Source organism: Neolamprologus brichardi, chromosome 2 (genome assembly GCF_056152115.1).
Source record: "Neolamprologus brichardi isolate AB-2024 chromosome 2, ASM5615211v1, whole genome shotgun sequence".
Lineage (NCBI taxonomy): Eukaryota > Metazoa > Chordata > Actinopteri > Cichliformes > Cichlidae > Neolamprologus > Neolamprologus brichardi.
The window spans coordinates 24,631,824-24,651,580 of record NC_142105.1 but is presented as its reverse complement, the minus strand read 5'-3'; the positions used below and the strand labels follow the sequence as shown (position 1 = coordinate 24,651,580).

The 19,757-nt window shown below is 40.0% G+C and overlaps 4 protein-coding genes across 7 annotated transcripts in view; 2 read left to right on the top strand and 2 right to left on the bottom strand.

Annotated features, from left to right (window-relative positions):
* Nucleotides 1-32: 32 nt before the first annotated feature.
* Nucleotides 33-1,998, bottom strand: si:ch1073-44g3.1 (uncharacterized). 2 transcript variants are annotated; one of them, XM_006781523.3, is made up of 2 exons: nucleotides 1,745-1,998; nucleotides 33-1,476 (listed from the first exon to the last, which is right to left on the bottom strand). In XM_006781523.3, the coding sequence occupies exon 2, from the start codon at nucleotides 1,471-1,473 to the stop codon at nucleotides 754-756; it is 720 nt and encodes a 239-aa protein (XP_006781586.1). In that variant the 5' UTR covers nucleotides 1,474-1,476; nucleotides 1,745-1,998; the 3' UTR covers nucleotides 33-753. The 2 variants fall into 2 exon arrangements, with proteins under 2 accessions (XP_006781586.1, XP_006781585.1); XM_006781522.3 differs by having other exon boundaries at nucleotides 33-1,581; nucleotides 1,745-1,997.
* A 313-nt stretch (nucleotides 1,999-2,311) lies between these two features.
* On the bottom strand, nucleotides 2,312-7,201 carry atp5po (ATP synthase peripheral stalk subunit OSCP). The gene is made up of 7 exons (XM_006781524.3): nucleotides 7,094-7,201; nucleotides 6,772-6,822; nucleotides 6,580-6,690; nucleotides 6,139-6,268; nucleotides 3,631-3,743; nucleotides 3,369-3,455; nucleotides 2,312-2,565 (listed from the first exon to the last, which is right to left on the bottom strand). Exons 1-7 carry the CDS (start codon nucleotides 7,118-7,120, stop codon nucleotides 2,455-2,457), a joined length of 630 nt encoding a protein of 209 aa, XP_006781587.1. The 5' UTR covers nucleotides 7,121-7,201; the 3' UTR covers nucleotides 2,312-2,454.
* A 4,761-nt stretch (nucleotides 7,202-11,962) lies between these two features.
* On the top strand, nucleotides 11,963-16,590 carry LOC102787199 (serine/threonine-protein phosphatase 2A catalytic subunit alpha isoform-like). Of its 3 annotated transcripts, XR_004843830.2 has the most exons (9): nucleotides 11,963-12,219; nucleotides 12,644-12,853; nucleotides 13,178-13,351; nucleotides 13,437-13,526; nucleotides 13,724-13,885; nucleotides 14,001-14,119; nucleotides 15,026-15,116; nucleotides 15,787-15,848; nucleotides 15,956-16,589. XR_004843830.2 is itself a non-coding variant. In XM_006781526.3 (8 exons), exons 1-7 carry the CDS (start codon nucleotides 12,118-12,120, stop codon nucleotides 15,096-15,098), a joined length of 930 nt encoding a protein of 309 aa, XP_006781589.1. In that variant the 5' UTR covers nucleotides 11,963-12,117; the 3' UTR covers nucleotides 15,099-15,116; nucleotides 15,787-16,590. The 3 variants fall into 3 exon arrangements, 2 of the variants coding, with proteins under 2 accessions (XP_006781589.1, XP_006781588.1); XM_006781526.3 differs by having other exon boundaries at nucleotides 15,787-16,590; XM_006781525.2 differs by lacking the exons at nucleotides 15,787-15,848; nucleotides 15,956-16,589 and having other exon boundaries at nucleotides 11,964-12,219; nucleotides 15,026-15,753.
* A 1,706-nt stretch (nucleotides 16,591-18,296) lies between these two features.
* Nucleotides 18,297-19,757, top strand: part of sfxn1 (sideroflexin 1) — a 10,618-nt gene continuing 9,157 nt past the window's right edge. Inside the window, exon 1 of the mRNA XM_087849101.1 lies at nucleotides 18,297-18,432. The gene's annotated coding sequence lies outside the window, so the exon portion shown is untranslated. The remainder of the gene's footprint in view (nucleotides 18,433-19,757) is intronic.

The window sequence follows — 19,757 nt, the reverse complement described above, 5'->3', positions numbered from 1 at the left end:
CCAGAGCAAGAATTACAAGTGACAGGAAACTGTGAAAAAGACGATTTCTTTCTTTTATTTTGGTTTCACATACAGGAAATCATTATTATTATTATTACATATGCCACAAAGCATTAGTCGTTCCCCCCTCTACTGATCAGTCTAACATACATGCACAAGTGGGTGTGCTTATCGAGTGACAGTGGATATGGAAATAGGCTGTTACAATACATGATGCAAACTATATTTACAAAGTGCAGAAACAAAGGGGGTATTATGCTTTAAGCTTTACCAGTTTGAGTCAATAAAAATGTACTGCAGGGCTCCTGCTTTCCTGAATTGTATCACAAAATAAACCACATAATAGACAAGCGGACAAAACACAAAGGACGACTACATGGTTACATATTTATGCTCGGGAAAGATTTGGTTTCATGAATTTTTTTGTTCTAAAATGTATATGCATGTAGAAAATGTCACACAAACAAACATATTCATGTCTTAGAACAGAGTAAGAGAACATGTCACAATTCAGAGGAATACATCAGGGTTACTGAGGTCTGAACCACTAACTATACTGACTGGTGTTATTTCATGTGCATGCACCTCTGCCACACTGGAGCAACATATTTGTGATTCGGCTGTTTATTAGGAGAGGATGATGAGAATGCCAATCACTGTACAATGAAAACTTAGAACCACTGTAAATGATAAAACAAACAACTTTTTCTCCCAGCATACATGAAATGCCACAATTCCTTCTAGTCCTCTTCTTCATGCAACCAAATGTTTTTCAAACACCGGAGAAGCAGCTGCAGAATTTATCTCTGTGGTTTCATCCACTTTATTGCTACCGTGCTCACAAAGTTCTCTTTTCTCCATCATGGTGTATGGAAAAGATGAAACATCACAGCTAGTGAAGTCCAGCTTCTTGGGAGCACTGCAGTTGCTAAAGTCCAGCTTGCTGGTGCCGTCACATCCGAATTCTAGCTTCTTGAGGCGAGTGAGGCTCTTGATGCTGCCAGGCGGTCTCCCAGGGCTCACCTTATATCCTGCAGCTTTGGTGGTTCCAAGAGGCCTACCTGGGCTTGTCTTGAAACCGGCTGCTCTAGTTGTCCCAAGTGGACGCCCAGTACTTGTACGGTACCCAGCTAACTTTGTGGTCCCCGATGGCCTCCCTCTCCGCCCTGACTTTGCTGTGCCCTTCTTTTTCTTAGAGCCCTCAGGCCCTAGAGCTTCACCGGCTCTGATTCTCACCGCCTGTGGCTGGAAGTCATTCTGGGTGTCTTGTAACTGGCACGCCATGGCTTTGTGCATGCCCTGTGGCAAAGGGGCAAGGCCGGCGAGGGACAGCTGCAAACCAGGGTTTGTCGGAGAGGGGTAGAATTTGTTGGACTGTGTACTACATAAATCAAAGTGGCTGCCTGGATGACAGTCCTCTGTTAGTGCACTCATGCAATAGTCACTGCTGCTGGTGGTCACTTGGTGCATCATTTTCTGTTGGGGTACATAGAAATACATGAGCTAGAAAAGCCACGTGTTTTACTGACAATCCAGTTCTTAGTAGCTGACTTCTAGTGGCTCAAACAGGCCTTTTTAGCACTGCAACACAAAACAAACAAAGATAAGTGATGTCCGAAATAAACACGTTCAAACAGAGTCATAGTTTGCAAAAATGCACGGCATGCATAACAATAAATTTAAATGATTACTGGATTACTAGATCGCCGAACTACTCAAAGAGCGAAAGATGAACAGTTCGTACCTCATTTGTTGGTGGACGTTGGAGTGGAAAGGGTTAATTTCGACTCGTCTACACTTCCTCTCCCTGACGGCCACAACATTTTTGTGAAGGCGCTGCACAAACTACGCCCTGGCGTCTGCGAGTGTTGTCTCAAAGCGGGTCTGCTGCATATTTCAACGCTCAGTTAATCCTCTACGCAGAGGTTTGGATGAGAGTGGCAGCCATTTTCACCCAGAAAAAAAAAGAAAAGGAAAAAAAAAATTAAACCAGCAGACAACAACTGCGCATGCGCGATAAAAGCGGTCAAGAAACGTAGGGACTGATCGGTGTGACGTAATGGGTTTCTGTAGAATCGTAAAAGTATCAAAAATGTATCTAGTAGTGAAGCATGGAACTGTGGTAGCCATGTAACCAAAATTGTATCAACAGCACAGCGGTAACTATGTAACTGGCACACTGTATTGAACCAACTGTACATTTATTAAAATGTAGTAATGACAATGTATCAACTAATCTGGCCATGAGATCACTGGTCAGTATAATGGAAGCTGTGTATATGTGCTTTACAAAGACAACAAACATCAGCGATCGATTTTTTTTCGTTTTTATTAACAGTTTAAGCACAAACACTGGATTTATAGGGCAACAACAGTGCTGGAACAGGTCAAAATCTACAATTTTCAAAGTTTCCCCTTGCCAATGGTCATCTTTGCAAAATTAAGTCCACAGGACTAAGTTTCCCTGATGAGCTTGGTCAGCTTCTGGATCTTTGTTTTGGTGGACATGTCCACATACTTGTCTCCAATGCTGACGATCATGCCCCCCAGGATGGAAGGATCCGACTGTGAAGAGACAGGTCGATTGTTAGCAAACACATATGAACACGAGACTTCCCCTTACATTAACATAAGACAATGATTTCACAAGTTTCCATTTTTTTTTCAATTTTTTTTTTTTTTTTTTTTTGGGGGGGGGGGGGGGGGGGGGGGATTAAAATAGTGGATTGAGCCACGTTTAAAATCTCTTTGATATACAATTAAAGGCTTTTGCAGAGGACACAATGGACGTCAGCTTTTAATCTATAAACATTTTAACTTGTCAACAGCCAGAAAAAATAAATATAATGTTCTATAATTTAGGCACGGAAAGATATGAACATAATTATTAGCAATTACCTTGAAAACAGATTAAAAAAAATATTGATAAAGCTTTATTTCTATGTAAATGATTGGTCAGAGCCTTGCGGGGAAAAAAAGATGTAAGATGTTTTTCCATTTCCTGGAATTCACTATTTAAATGTTCATCTTACAGCCAATCACAATACAAACTCCTCTAGTTGATTATGTACATTTTTAAATTCGTATTTTTTAATGCAAGTTTCCAGAAAATATTTGCTTCACTATGTAAATTATCCAAATTGTTAGATTTGCACTCATTTTCATGAGTGTGAAACAGACAGTGTAGTAAACACCAAAATGTGCGCTTAAATATTATCTCACCAGTCTGAGATAAGACATGTTATGCAAGCAAATTAACTCCATATCTTAGAATTGACTAGTGCACAAAAAGAGTTTTCCCCTGAAGACAAAATTCATCAGCAAGATGGTTATGTGCAGATTTCTGGGACTGTGCATTAGAGTTGTACCTTTGTTTCCAGCTTGATAGTCTCACCCTTCTGAAGAAAGCCTTTAAGAGCTACTTTCAGCTCGGAGAGATTAGCTTCATCCAAAGGCTGCAATGGATAAACATTCATTATGAAGGTACAATATGTCTAAATCAATAATACTGCAATTGATAAAATAAATGATATATACAGCAGCAAATATTGCTTAAGTGATGTGACCTGTTTTCAGTATCTGAAAAAAAATTATGTAGGAACATATCTTGCATATACACCCATTTCATACCTGCGCAGTAGTGACGGAGCAGATCACCTCTCCACGGTGTGCACTCATCATCTTGCTGAAAGCGTTAATAACATCCCCAGTTAAAGTAAGACGGCCATTGTCAGCCAAAACATCTAAAGAGGGAGAAAAAAAGACAATACATGTTTGAGCAAGATTCTCCACTTTTCTATCTGCTCAGAGCAAAGTGTAGCTTTTGTTAAGTAAGTTACTAAGTTCTTCCTAGTAACACTTATTTACCCTTAATCAAATCAAAGTTTACATCTATAGCACATTAACACAACTCAGGCTACGTCCACACTAGCCCGGATAGAGTTGAAAACGGCGTTTTCGGCTAAAAACGCTCCGCATTCACACTAGCATTTTCAGTCGTTTTCACAGAGTTGTGTGTCCACGTTGAAACGGCCGAAAAAGCTTACGTTCCAGTCCTGCGCATGCGCAAAAACAAGTGAGGATTAAAGAATTTGAAGAAAAGCTATCTGGAGCATGTACAAACTGATATTAATCTTTTTTTAGGGCTGTCAAAATTAAAAGCAATCAAAACAACTGCTGTATAATGCCCTCCGCTATCTTTGTTTAATTGGTCACATGACTAAAATGCATCATCGTTTTAGAAAGTCTGCGTTTTCGAATGTCCACACAGCGACGGGACAGCTCAGTTTTGAAATGTATGAGTTTCAAATGAAAACGCATTAGTGTGGACGTAGCCTCAGTTGAAAAAGTGCTGTACAGGCTATGCAATATAGACATAAGAGTCACAAAATCAACAACAAACACACACCAAAATACACAATACAACCATAAACCTCGATTAAAGGAGGAAAAAAATAAACTGTCATAAGTAAATAGGAATGCAGAATAAAATTTGCACAATAAAAAAACCTGGAAAAACTTGCTCAACTTAGACTGTAAACCAGTGAGAATAACCAGTTTCTTTTTCATCAGCGTTTTAAAATGATGGAGCGTCTAGGCAGCTCTTATGTGAAAAGGTAGATTGTTTCACAGATTAGGAGCTGCACCTGAAAAGGTTCTGCTGTCTCTTCTCTTTTAAGCCTGGATCTAGGAATGTTCAAGAGCACCTGGTCTGTAGACCCCATAAAACACAGCTTGTGAATGTGGTCCAAACCTTATGGCTGTTGTGTCAAAGTATTTTCATATACATGTTATTTTCTTATAATCAACATACTTCTAGCTGCTCTGTTTTTTCTCCAAGGGGGTTGCAACAGCAGATCTGTAATATGCAACTGAAATAATGTATGAATGAGGATTGTAGTAAGGAAGCCTTGTTAGAGTGTTCAAATAGGGTCGAAAAGAGCTATGCAAAGAAAACACAATTTAGGCTTCAGACCGATACTAAGCTTAACAAGATGGCTTTTTTTATTTTTTAATCAGAAAGAGGTTCCTAAACAATATTCAAACCAAACATGCCCAATTGGGCATTAAGTAGGGCTGCACGATTTTGCATAAAATGAGAATCACGACTTTTTTTGCTTAGAATTGAGATCACGATTCTCTCACGATTTTCTTTTCCAATATAAATATTTATAGCACTTATTAACTGCACATCAACTTCGTAACAGTTGAGACTGGACATAAAAACAATAAATAAACATAAAAACAACAAATGTCTCACGTTTTGTGGTTGCCGCAAAATGTTGTACTGCTTGAAATTCCGTCTCCACCGTTGCTCGACACTGCGTGTATAGAGCAGGTAGTGCAACAATAGAAAAATAGTTGCGGGACGGCACTGTGTAGCGTTTGTCTAGGGTGTTGATCATTTTCCTAAATCCCTCGTTTTGCACAGTGTTGATGGGAGCCATATCTTTGGTCAAGTGATGAGTAATAGCCTTTGTGCCTGCGGGAGTTCGACGGGTATAGGGAAGCGCTGTATAAGGTTCCCGTTATTGATGTTTGGGTGGTTGACCGGGACGGATTTTCTCCAGTCACTTTCTCGTCATCCCTGACGTGTTCTCCGTTGTTTTTTCCCCTGCCAATTTTAGCAGCCAGCTTCTGTATCACGTGGTATAAGGCTCCGCCCTTGTCATTTGTTGAGCAGGAAGAGTGAGCGCTTGTTTTCATGCAGATTACGTCCCGGATCAAAATGCGGTACAATCGTCGTCGTCTTTTTTTTTTTTCTTTTTTTTTTAACGTTGTCATTTGGAAATGAAATTGCACATAAGTATGAACTGAGATCTCAATTTTCTAATGATTAATCGTGCAGCCCTAGCATTAAGAATAATGAACCATGTGAAATCTCAAGGACCTGCATGTATAAGTGCTGCAACCATCACACGACTACTTGCAACAGCATGTTCCTTACTTTGCGACCTTGGTAACATCATATCTGGAACGTGCTAGTGGACTGTTGTCTTTGAAAATGTAACAAAACTAGGTTCAAATGTATTGCATGTGTACACACCACACCACAAACAAACACGATTAATGACACAGGGGTCCCAGCAGTAACCTTACTACAATCCTCATTCATACATTAATTCTGTGATCACTCACTGATGAGGTTGACGGTGATGGGTGAAACCTTGGCCTTTGCAAGGGCATCGTTGAAGGTCTTCTGCTTGAGGCTGCGCTTCACATGAGGATTCATTACAACACTGTTCATTTTAGGGTCCTTGATCAGGGCCTGAAAAATAATGTGGCAGACAACAGCAAAATTAAAAAAAAAAAAAAAAAAAAAAAAAAAAAAGGAAGTAAGTACTAGACGAAAGGTAGATGGTACCGAAACTGCTTGGATTATCAATATTTAACAATCAGGTCACTAATCTCATTATTAATTAAAAGCCAAACAAACTATATATTTAAACATCCTGCGATGCTATTTAAATATATCACAGTAATATGCACATAACCCTGTGATCAAATATTAAGTAAAGCATCATTTTCATCATTCAGTGGAAGCAACATTAAAAATAGTTTCCTTTTTTGTTGACTTACAGACACTTTTCCCAGCTCCTGCTCCACTTGGTCCAGTTTGTTCTGCTTACTGGCAGCTGAGAACAGAGCAGTGGCATAACGGCCCTCCACTCCATACACCTGGATGGGAGGCTACAAGAACATTTACAGGGATAAGCTACCTTAACACCCTGTCACAAATTACTGAAGGTTATCGCACTGCACGTCACTCACCTTAACCAGTTTGGCTGCAGGTCTGATCACAGACGTGCTGAACTGGCGTGCCTGCAAAATAACATTTGTATGAAAATCAACGCCTGAGCTGATGAATTATTGGCCCGCTTTGCACCGTTTACGTTTAACTCAGTTAGCTGGTGGGCTAACACGTTAGCAGTCATTCAAGTGCAATGCCTCGTGTGAATTCTTTTTGAAAGTTCAGCGCTCATTTCTGCTCAGCATAATTAATAAAACTCACCAAACAAGTTTTGGAAGATATGAAAACAAAAATGAGCCCTATTATAAAGGTTAAAATTTAAAACATAACTGAATGTCATACCTGCTGTCCTAGCATGAATGCTGCCATTTTCTCCTACAGCTGTCCAGAGTAGAACGACCGACTGCGCATGTGTACTTTAGAGGAAGGCGTCTTGCTGTGGGTAATGTAGTTCTTCCGGTGCAGTTCATCGTGAATACGAGTCCCCAAAACAAGAAGCTGTTACGGAATTAAATAAGTTTGTTTTGTTTGTTTATATTATGTGTAGTAATTAATATTTTAAGCTATAGCAAATGTATATACCATCGAGGAAGTCTTTTTTGAGTATTAGGAGAAATATAGCATACTTCTCTTAAGATTTAAAGTAGGCAATAGCAAACAACAACTTGTTTCTGTATTTGATATACCTGGTCACATTAACAGGCTAAAACCAGAGACTGTACATAAAAGATGGACAAAGCCACCATAGAACCACCCACTGGTAACATTTTGTCTACCTCTAAAAACAGCTGCACTAGAATGTTGAAAACAACATGATGTTTATTTTATAAATTATGGTTGGGAGTATATGGACATTGACTGACATTTGGAAACAACCTCAAGTGGTCATTTAATAAACTGCAGTTGTTTCACTGCTTCACCTTTTTGCCCCAGATTTAGCTGAGTGACCAAAGGAAGAGGAAATTACTTAGAAAATCTAATAACTAATTGGAATACAAAAACAGTGAGAAAAGGGAGCTGCTAGTTTTACATTTTAAAGCATACTTTGTGAGTTTAGTTATTTCTCATTAATTAGTGAATGCATTATATGAGTCCTATGAAGCCATTTTAATTTTAACATTTAAACAGGGTGACTCTATATGCTAAAATGCTGCATGGATAATTTCTTTTGTGTCACGCCACCTTCTTGCTTTTCTTTTAAGAAAGACTAAAAAAGCAGTTTATTCATTTTTGTTTTTCTGGTTAAAATGTAAAATATTTAGTACTGGGGGAAAAGTATGGAGTCACCCCTCATTTATTTATGTTTTTCTCCAAAGAAGCCAGACTTGAAAACTTCTTATTAAGTTTTAAAACGTTGTTGAACAGTAGTTCTCCAGGCTAACTGGAGGACTTTGAAAGTTTTTCTTTGTACATTGGCTGCTTTTTCACTCATTTTCAGTCCTTGACTTGAATCTGGACATTTTCTGAGGAAGCAAGATGTTTGTTAAGGTAGTTAAGAAACAAAAATATGAATCATTCAAGCATAAAAAGGCACCTAACTCAAGGAATGAACCAGTGTTGTGTCTAAACATAACAGAGAACTTACCAGAGAACCAATTTTAAATTGTGTGTTTAGCCAAAGTTAACACAGTTTGATAGAGTTAAAATAGCATTTTTGCACCAATTAGGTGATTACCAAAAAAGCATATCTTGGGATGGTGTCCTTAAAAATCTAAGGAAACCAGACAAGTGGAAGACAAAAGAAGTGGGAAGCTTAACAAACTATCTCCCTGATCTGGCACCGGACTTGAGAGATGCATCTAGTCCTATATACATACTGTTCACTGAAGCCTCATCAGAAATGATTTCATTAGAAGGATGGCTGTCAAGTAGCCATTCTTCAGTAAGGGATACAGGGAAAAGGGATGAGCTATGTCACATTATACAAGAACTGGATTGAAACTCGGTGGCAACAGGTCTGATTGAGTGATGAATCCAAATCTGAAACTTTTGGTTCAAATCAGTATGTACAGAGGAGGTCAGAGAGAGAGGTTCAACAGTGAGTGTCTACAGCCATCTCTAAAACTATGGAGGCTCTTCTATGGTTTAGAGGTGTATTTTGGCCCGTGTTTCTTATCTTTGACAAAACTGATGGAGTTATGAATGCAGAAAAGTACCTTCAGATTTTGATCCACCATGCAATAACATCTGGAAAGCATCTGACTGGCAACAACTTAATTTTTCAACATGACAATGATCCTAAACACTTTTTGCACATTTTAATAAAACATAAATAAATGTTTTTGACATGGTGGTTTGCGCAATTATTTGACGGGAGCAGGGGCAGACCTACTGTGGTGGCATGGGGTGGAATTTACCACCATAAAATAATCTCTTGCAATAACAATGTTGTTTATTAAAATAAAATAGCATTACCACTTTGAGCCTAGCTACAATGAACATTGAATATACATTATAAAACTGAATATATGGCATAGTGTTATCCCCTCCCTACCAATTAAAAATGAAGGTAAGAATGAAGGTGAGTTTTATTAACCCTCTCAGGTCGATGGATGTGCAGGCGTGTCCAAATCACATGACTGATTAAAGATGACAGAGCAACAAGACGCAGCCACGCTGAGTCTCCATTTCAACTTGTGTTGAAATTGAATGGACTTCAAACTATATGTGTTGATAGGCCACGGAAAACCAGAGTCATTACATGTGATGCTTTTTTCTGAATACTATTGTCACATTTAGTGCAGGAGGAAATGGTAAAAACTGTGATTTCTAAGAACATCGCTTGCAAGCATTATCTGTTTGCAAGCAAAACACAAAAAAACAAGACAAAAATGCAACCCCTTTCCTGTTGTGCATCAATGCACCAATGTACCATGTTGACCAATCAGCATTTGGTTGATTAGGAACAGGGAAAAGGTTTTGGGACTAACAGTGGCAAGAGAGAGTGAGTGAGAGAGAGACAGTAATATCCATAGCGAGCTTTGACATGTGAGAGATTTGTGACATTTGGCATGTTTGGTGTGTAGTTTTGCTTTGTGTGTAAAACAATGAGGGCACTAGTGAATGCGACAGAGGCCACCAAAGGCAGACTGCAATGTGTCTTGTGCTGGAAACAAAGCATTTTTTGGAGTAGCACAAATAATTTGTCACATCTTATTGTGATACCCTATTGTTCTTTAATTTTAGTTTTAGTAGTAGTTTTAAACTTTTTTTTGCAAACTTTACTGTTTGCAAAAAAACCCAAAATGTTTTCCTACTTGGATTCTATGGGGGTTTTTGTGTCATTTTAAATCAGTTGTGTTAATACAGTATGTTAAAATGAAAAAATAACTTTACATTTAGACATGCAAGATTGTGCTGAAAAGCATGATACCAAACAAGGCAAGATAAACAGTTGAAATATAGAGGTAAAATCACAAATAATAAAAAACGACCAATTATACCCTGGACCCCTGAGGGTTAACCCAGTAAATTTTTGGTAAAAGAAAAAAAAACAAGTCTTCATGGCAGTTGGGTTTTTAAAAAAAATCTTGTATAAATTAAAGCATATAAGAATTTGATTATTTAATAAAAAGAGTGTGAAAAGTTAAACTTGTATTTCTAACTGATCCACCTCATTTTGTGTAGCTTCTGGATTTTATACTTATGCTTATTTATTATATATGCTATACAGTGCATAAAATCAAAATTCAATTTTTTATGTAACTGAAATATGGGCTAAAGAAATTCACAGACTATGTTTATATGAAATGTGCATACTTATAGCATTTTATATATTCATATCATATTACAGAATGTAACACCTGCACACAGGGGCGTTCGTGGCCTGTTTGGTGCCCTGGGTGAACACTCCCTCTGCAAGAGTATGCAAATGGTCAACAAACAGCCATTATAATTCATCATACACTGACAATAGCAGACAAATCAACAATACACCTCTCCCAATTAATGGCTAATTAATATTATGCTGAACACAGTCCAAAACATTCAATAAGTCACATCAGTGTCATCTGTCTGTCTACTGTTTACTATCATAGCCAAGTGGCTAACAAAGGTGGCTAACAAAGTTTTCCCAATCCCTACTAATGAATGTTATCTTGTTTCAGGATACATAATACCTGCCTTTATCCAAAGACACATCTGCTTACCTGAATCTTTTGCTCATTTCTCCTCTTCTTTACTCTTTTTTTTATAAACCAAGGACCTGATGGCTTTGACCTTTTCTTGTCCATCTTCCATCGGTAATTTCGCACTCCAGTATTAACACCCAACCCCACAACAGAAACTAATAGACCTACACCTTGTATAGGTTTTTTTTTCTGGGATTTCACACAACCCAGGAAAAATACTTAATACATAACGGGCTTGGATTGACAATATTATGAATGAAATGTGCACTATTTAGAAGCAGTTCGCCCCCTCACTTTTTGACAGGTTGTGTGTGAGACTTCAGCACAGCAGCAACAAGCAAGCTCAACGAGGGCCCTCACTTTTCACGTATATGTGTGTGATAGAATTTAGAAAACACATCGGTGCAAATTTTAAGTCTATATCATAATGTTTTCAGTTTTTCTGTTTGTTGTAGGACGTTAATGTGTTAACGCCGTAATCATGATTAACGTGATTAAATTTTCTTTTAATGCAATCAGCCCATCTGGAGCGCAGGATTGACAAACTTTGGACAAACTGCCTGAAATGTGATGACAGAGACATTTCAAGGATTTTGAGTCATCCTGCGCTCCAAATGGATTAATTGTGTTAAAATCTTTAATCATGTTAATCGTGATGACGGCGTTGATGACCCTGTTTTGTTGATTTGTTTTTATTTTGTTTTATTTAGCCAGATGGTTATTAGTTGTGCTCCATCCAGCCCTGCCCCTCTCCAAGCAGCAGGTGCACCTCACAAACGGAGGGCGCCTTTACTCCCCGCAAATGGGCAATAGAAAACCGATTGGTTCCCATGCAATCCCCCAAAATGCGCTGGCATGATGTCGGGGCAGCATGGGTGCAAGCAACTTTTTTTTGCCGATGCCATGATGCCAACCCTGCCACGATGCCGCCCTGGGCAACCACCCATGTCGCCCATATCAAAAACCACCACTGCCTGCACATGTGTAAAGAAATGGCTGTGATTTTGCCACCCCGTTTGATTTCCATGCCACCCTAAGAAAATTTCTTATCCGCCCCTGGATAGGAGCACACGCGCGTGCGAGCACACGCACATGCACGCGCTAGCTGCGAATACACCAGAGCTCTCAGTCAGTAGGACATAGCGTAGCAGGGACACCGAAACGTAACGAAATAGCGAGATATTTTCCCGAGGAATTTTACAGCTGGTCGGCTCGCTAGCTGACGGCAAAGCAGGCATGGACGACAAGTCATTCACCAAGGAGCTGGACGGATGGATCGAACAACTGAACGAGTGCAAGCAGCTGACAGAGAATCAGGTCAAAGTCCTCTGCGAAAAGGTGAGGTTTACCAGGCGACTCAATATTAGTACCTCACATTATTAGCTTTCCGCAGTGCTAGCCGACGCTTAGCCCGTACAGCCCCCCCGAATGGCTCCTTTAATAGAAATATTGCCTGGACTCAGACGTTATTGCATGTGGCCTTACAGGAGCACACCATTTGACTGTAGCTGCATGCAGTGGATTTCTAAGACAAGCCGAGAAGATGGAGGGGGGATGCCTGCGAATGTTTTCCCTACCTACGCCCACTGCTTGTCCTAAAGTGCACTTACAGAAGCACACAAGAAAACTCTTTAATAATCAGATTTTTTTAAAAGCAGGAATATTGAAATCTGGCTTATTAATAACTTGTTTACTCCACAGGCTCCCAAACTGCACCACATTCTGGTACATGCTAACCTGTTTTCTTGGTTCTCATGCGTAGGCCAAGGAGATCTTGACAAAAGAGTCCAATGTGCAGGAGGTGAGATGCCCAGTGACAGTGTGTGGAGATGTCCACGGACAGTTTCACGACCTGATGGAGCTGTTTAAGATTGGAGGGAAATCTCCGGACACTAATTACCTCTTCATGGGAGATTATGTTGACAGAGGCTACTATTCTGTGGAGACTGTTACACTTCTGGTTTCTCTTAAGGTATTTCAAAAAAAGTAATCTTAACATCGATATGGACTTAATTTTTTTTTAATGAAGTAAAACTGTGCAGAACTGCAAATTTTGGTATTGATGCAATTCCAAGTAAACAAAGAGCCAGTATTACTGATACGTTTAGTGTATAAAGGCAACTTATTGATGGGAGAGCAGTGTGTCATGATTTGTGAGATGAATGTTTATAAATTTACTGACCTTAGAGGATAGAAGCAAAGTATCCATCCTATTGTGCTAGTTTCGATCTGATACCCGTATCAATATTTGGATTGATGCACCAAACCTCTATTACAAATGTGTTTTTCTTCGTAGGTAAGGTTCCGCGAACGGATCACAATTCTCAGAGGGAACCACGAGAGCAGACAGATCACGCAGGTGTACGGTTTTTACGACGAGTGCTTGAGGAAATATGGAAATGCCAACGTTTGGAAGTACTTTACAGATCTGTTTGATTATCTTCCCCTTACCGCGCTGGTAGATAACCAGGTAATGTTGTGTTTTCAGACCCAACCTGAAGGACAGGTACACTGAGCTGTTATGTGTTGTTTATTTCATATTTCTTATTTGAAAGATATTCTGCCTCCATGGAGGATTATCCCCATCAATAGATACACTGGAACACATCAGAGCGCTGGATCGCCTGCAGGAGGTTCCTCATGAGGTAAACACAGATTACGTAAATGCTTTTTAGAGATGTTTAGAGATTAATTTAGGAAATATCCCAGCTGACTGCTTTAGTGTAAGCATACGCATTCAAGAAAGTTCACCATGGAGTCTGTAGGTAATCACTGTATGCTAACTCTGTTCTTTTTACTGAATAGAAATTGCACTAAACAACACGTTCCCTTCACCTTTCAGGGTCCAATGTGTGACTTGTTATGGTCAGATCCTGATGACCGCGGTGGCTGGGGCATATCACCACGCGGTGCTGGCTACACTTTCGGGCAGGACATTTCTGAGACATTCAACCACGCAAACGGCCTCACTTTGGTTTCAAGAGCCCACCAGCTGGTTATGGAGGTACTCTGACTTTGTTTGTGTACTACAAGTAATTCTGTGTTTTTTCTTCGTCAGATGTACCCTTCACAGTCAGTGGCTGTAAAATAGCTAACATGCAGCTGATGTCTTGATTTAGGGTTATAACTGGTGCCACGACCGCAATGTAGTGACGATCTTCAGTGCACCAAACTATTGCTATCGTTGTGGAAACCAGGCAGCAATCATGGAGCTTGATGACACGTTGAAATACTCCTTGTAAGTAAAGTTTGTCATGTCTAATAATGCAAACGTATCTTTTTGCAATGAGGGGGGGATGCTACGTACAAAGTTCAACAAAGCCAGTCTTTCATTACTTTAGCTGGCTCAGCAACACCTGGTTATCAACTTTCGTTGTTAAGTCACCCCTTATGTCATATGACTCTTCTTCCTCACAAAATGATCCCCGTGAGTGCTACCTACTTCAGTCACCGATGCTATCAGATGATAATGATAAAGTGGTGATGACTAGTCTATAAAGAACATAATCTAGCAATTTAGTGCACAGAGTAAAGTAAAATAAACATTTTAATTCAAGTTAATAATTTTATGGCAGAGTGCAGTCTCAGTGCTGCTGTCTGTTCCTTTCTAAGGTGATGGGTGCACATTAGAGCTCTGACACTTTAAACTGGATCCATTTAAGCATTAAAGGTTACTGTCTCATAGCCTAATGAAGGAGACGGGGAAATCTCTTTAGTTTGTTGGCAGATCAAATTAATTAAATTAATGTTATTCATTGAACGAATATTCCTGGTGTGCATTCTGGATTCAGCATAAATAATTACATGTACATTACTGTGGTAATGCATCGGGAATGTTTGCACTTCATTCAGTGGTTTTAGTTTAACAGCAGTTTAACAATCTATAATAAACTTACTGTAAATAAAAGAGTCAGGAAAAAGTGCCACTTTTAGCCGATAGAACATAACTTGCTCTCGACCAGGCTGAGCATTCAGCATTGGTCACCATGGTGATTTAGCCAGGCTACCTTTGTGACACAGAAACTCTGACTTTAAAGTTGACATAGCTGGCTAAACAATTAATCTCACTTTGCAGACTTAAATAAATAAACCTTATTATTCAGTCTATGAGATGACGAGGAGCCCTGCCCTTTGTTTGTTTTAGCCTACAGTTTGACCCTGCACCACGCAGAGGAGAGCCCCACGTGACGCGGCGTACGCCGGACTATTTCCTGTAAAGATCACTGCTGAGAACGGTAATGGGCTGCACAGAGGCTTGGGGAAAAGAAGCATTCAATCCCTCTCCCCTGAAAATGTGTGCCATAATTACAATAAAATGGAAACTGTAACGTCTAGATGAACACCACCGTCCTTTTAACTCCTTCCTCTCTGTGCATGATGTTTTAATTGCTAGAAATGATTGCTACTATGAACAATACTGTCATAATACCTGCTGGATTGTCAGGAAACATGATTGAACTAACGCTGAGAATAACGACTAGATGTTGATAAGCAGAGTGTGTCGCCACATACAGTATATACACTGCATCTTTCACTCGGCATGGCCTCAAACAAAAGATTGCAGTGCATACAATGTGAACTCTTTTCTTTTTGTAACCGAAGCGAAAGTGCTTATTTTGTGAGATGATAGAAACGAGTGTGTTCTCTTTGCACTTTTGTATTTGATTTTTATCACATGGCACTGACAAACTTTGTTCTTTTTATATCCCGTTATAGTGTAAGTAGTTCTCTTTCTGCTGTCTCATATGGGAGTTAATGTATTTCATTTAACTAGGCAATACTGCTACAAATGACATCAGATGTAAAATAAATAAAAATAATAATATAACTTAATGTTTTGCACTCACAGCTATAAAAAAAATTAAAACTGGAGTTGCTGTGTCATTTATTTCCCCTTTTGCACAGCTTATGACATTATTCCCGGGGAGTGACCACTAGATGGAAACAGACACCCAAAATCGGTGCAGGTGATCAGCTCAGACACTGATAATGAGCTTTATTGTGAGTGGACTATTTGCAGTAAACTGGTCATTTTAACATCTGTTTTTCCTTGTTTATTTAATTTCTAAAACAGGATTTTTGCACAGTCTTTTTTTTTTAACATGGAAAAAGGTAGGACATTGTTTGCAGCATGATGTTTTACTTTTATTTTTTTTTTATGCATTTCTGATATTAACCAAATAACCTCTCGTTTGCTTTAATTTTCATGCACATGTCATGGACCACTATTAATATCCGCTTATTACACGTGCATGTGTGGAAATCCTCCGAAGTTTTAACAGATATTACTGATTTACTGCCTGTAAAATGAATGTAGCGATAGTTCACAGAGCACCGGCGGATGTAGTGCTGAAAATAAAAGCATGATTTAAAGGATTTGGAGGATTGCAGCTCAGTTTCTCCCCTCAGACTGCTGATCACAGCTCCTGCTGCTTTGCGAAAGATCGGATCAACACTGCGTGTTTTTTCCCCTGTCATTATAAGATGTTTTTCCCAGGGGCGATTCTAGGATCAGAGCTTTGGGGGTGCTGAGCACCCAGGAGAGCTGCCCAGCCAGGCAAGATAAACTTTACTCATCACGATGAGACTTCTTCCCCGTCTCTGTCAGTCCCTGCATCCTTAAATGTCTCCAGTTGTCCCGGGTTCTCTCTGACCGTCTCATCGTCTGTTGTCTTTGTCTCCATTATCAGTCATCATAATTTTACCATCTCTGTGCAAGTCTGCAAATTTCTTTATTAAATCATAAGATTCTTAAATTCATCACGTCTCTCTGTGCCTGGGTCCTCGTCTCAAAACATGACATCACTGTTTTGTACATTTTAACAATTTAATCCCACATTTGTGAAAGAAAAGCAAAACACTTTTTTAAAGTCTGTAACAAAACCATCAAATCTGATGAGCTTGCAAAGAAAAGCGTCTGGACTTCTTTAAGTTGCTTGAAGACGTTTCACCTCTCATCCGAGAAGCTTCTTCAGTTCTAAGGTCAAATGGTGGGGAGTCCCAGATATAAACCTAGTGGGAGTTTCCCCCCACAGAGGGACAAAAGGACCCCCTGATGATCCTCTAATGCCTGAGCCAAGGTGTGAAACTGGGTGTGGGACCCAATCAGCCAGAGTTTCAGGTGAGCTCATTGTGAAACCTGGCCCCACCCTATCATGTGATTTCCTGAGGTCAGATGGCCCAGGATGTGAGTGGGCGTTAAGGCGTCTGGGAAGGATCTCAAAACTGGATTATGGACGCTTTTCTTTGCAAGCTCCTTTGACTACGATGACCTGGATGACTGAGAACCTTCACAGACACATCAAATCTGATAAAGGTTATTTAAATGCTGCAAAATAAGAATGGATTGGAATAAAAAAAATACATATATTAACCTTAATTACTGGGGAGAATAATGAATGATGCTCATAGTGAGTAAAAAGTAAACTGACTGCATTTTTTTGGATACATACAAAAACACTTCTGAAACAGAATAAATTATTATAAATAAATTATTACAAAATATTAATAAAAACTATAAAAATGGAGGCAACTTTGCCTGTGGTAGAATGTATGAAATGTATGAAAAAATCTTTACTGCAGATACTAATTTTACTAATGTAATAATACTAATTTTGTGTTGTGAGATTTATGACTTTCATGCTTTCATAGTGGTCCTTAGGACAGCTTGACATTTTATCAGGTGGTCCACACTGTAAAAAGTTTGAGAAACACTGATAAGTGTCTGTGTGCTTTTGGAAAACATTTAAAGCTGCAGTACAGAATCTTTGAAACAAGCTTAAAACATTTTTAGAAACAGAGCATCTGCTTCTCTTTACAGCTCCTCACTCCACCAGGACTGTTTGGCACTGATAGTGTACAAATGCGATGTATGTACTGCGGCAGTCATACAGACAACTGGACGGTCAAATGTGGCTGATTTTACTACAGCAGGACGGATTGTAGGGCAGCAAAGGTTACCTGGTGTAATGTTTTTCAGCTAAAAAGAAACATGGTCTGACTCCTACCAACTATATAAAGAGTAACTCAAGGTTAAATGCAGCTAATATGTCCTGTTTTAAGCCAGACACTTCTACATCCGCTCCGCTGCATGTCAGCCACCATGGCTCTGGCCCACAGAGCGCTAGAGTCAGAGTAGGGGAGAGGCGAGCTGGAGCAAATATTTTAGGAGGGGGGATTTCTATACTTTTGTTGTTAAAATGTTACGTCTCAACCAAGTACTGTATGCTTTTTATATTTTTAGTAGTGTGTCACACAAACAGCAAATATTGTTAAAAAAAAAGTAAAAAAAAAAAAAAGTAAGAAATCTGTGGGGGTGCTTTGATTCATTTTGGGGGTGCTTCAGCACCCCCAAAAATGGGCTATATAAAGAGTAGTAAGAAGCGAGGCAGGGCTTCCCTAGTAAGAAGCGAGGCAGGGCTTTTATTTTGTCGGTGAAGCTCCTCGCGGTTCCTGTGTGCCCTCCAGCCGAGCTGACACTGCTGCATTGAAAATTAGCTGGCCGCAGCCTTTCAGGGACTCCTCTTGCGGACCTCCGGAGACCACAGTGCAGTAAGTAACCTGTGCTCGTTTCCCAAAACGGACCGACAGTTTTGTGCCGTGTGCGCTTTGTGTGTCCGACGTGTCAAGCAGTGATCAGACAGCTTTTTGCTCCTTGGGATCCCACTGCCCCTGTGTGGATGTGGCAGGCTGATACTAGTTGAATCTGGGGCGCACAGCTGGACAGTTAACGGGCTGGACAGATGTAGTGGCTAATTTGGCATTTTTAAAACGGTCGCACCTTGATTTTCATTGTTTTGGGGCGAAGATTTTGGCGCCTTTTTTTCTTCAGATCATAGAAACACCTCCAGTTACAGTCCAGATTTAACTGGTCTACGTCGGGTTGGACAACAAACCGTATCCATTCAGGGGGCATGTTTACCCTGCGACCACGCACAGAGAGCGGCGTTTTGTATTATAGCACATACCAGACTGATACAGGGGTTAAAATATGTGGGATAAATAACAATTGATTGTAAGGAATTGTTGTGAATTGCAGGTTAATGTGTAGCCACGCAGGCCGGCGTTGATTGGCTGAGACTGAGGGCAGAACCAGCTGTGCGTTTATGGATCAAAGGCCGTGTCGGTACAAACTTCACTCCTTTCACAGCGCATTTATTACTGATTTGGCATCATATTATTCACCCTAACTCGGGGGTTTGAGGCCAGGAAGTGCCCTTTAACCTCTTTCCAGCAGTAATTTTGTGTCTTATTGGGCCACTGAAGGCTTTTTGACATCTCGTGAGAACCCCCGTTGAGTTTAATTCAATTTAAAGCGACAGCATGCTTTCTGTATTGCACAGATTTCTTATTTAATGCCGATCCAGCAGCCATGCTTCAGTTCGAGTTCATTGCTGCTGCATGCCTTCTCACAGTTGTTCATCTGAGGCAAAGAATCCAGATCAAGCTGGGTTGGAACAGCATGCTGCATGCACATCCACAAAAAAACCATCCACTGGTGTTTTTCCATTGCAAGCCAGTTCTGTCTGCTTTCAGACTAATTAATATGATAAAGTTTTAAGTAAGTACCCGGTTACGGCAAATAAAGCCACAAACTTTACTCAGTTTGTAACTTTTTGGTTAAAAATACCACTTTCCCCGCTGTCCTGCAGGGTGCTTTTCAGAGTGGGAGTTGGTGTGTGCGCCCAGTTGCAATTTGGTGTTTCGCAGTCCTCCTGTTAGGTCAGCCCTCACTTAGCCACATTATGCTGAATTAGCAGCGTGGCAAAAGAAGCATTGTGCTCCGCCTGTCCTCCCTTGCTGACTTTTGTCTGCAAGAGAAATGAAGCCTGAAGAGGAGCTAACTAAGTGCTGGAGCAGGGCCCTGGATTCCTGGA

What these genes read in the sequence shown, in the direction of transcription:
- si:ch1073-44g3.1 (XM_006781522.3), bottom strand. Translation starts at nt 1,500, where the DNA reads ATGTATTTCTATGTACCCCAACAGAAAATGATGCACCAAGTGACCACC.
- atp5po (XM_006781524.3), bottom strand. Translation starts at nt 7,120, where the DNA reads ATGGCAGCATTCATGCTAGGACAGCAG. An exon ending in CTGCAGCCAAACTGGTTAAG is followed by an intron (nt 6,691 to 6,771) that starts GTGAGTGACGTG and finishes ATGTTCTTGTAG; the next exon opens with CCTCCCATCCAGGTGTATGG. An exon ending in GCTCCGTCACTACTGCGCAG is followed by an intron (nt 3,456 to 3,630) that starts GTATGAAATGGG and finishes TATCCATTGCAG; the next exon opens with CCTTTGGATGAAGCTAATCT.
- LOC102787199 (XM_006781526.3), top strand. Translation starts at nt 12,118, where the DNA reads ATGGACGACAAGTCATTCACCAAGGAGCTGGACGGATGGATCGAACAA. An exon ending in TCAAAGTCCTCTGCGAAAAG is followed by an intron (nt 12,220 to 12,643) that starts GTGAGGTTTACC and finishes TCTCATGCGTAG; the next exon opens with GCCAAGGAGATCTTGACAAA. An exon ending in TGCAGGAGGTTCCTCATGAG is followed by an intron (nt 13,527 to 13,723) that starts GTAAACACAGAT and finishes TTCACCTTTCAG; the next exon opens with GGTCCAATGTGTGACTTGTT.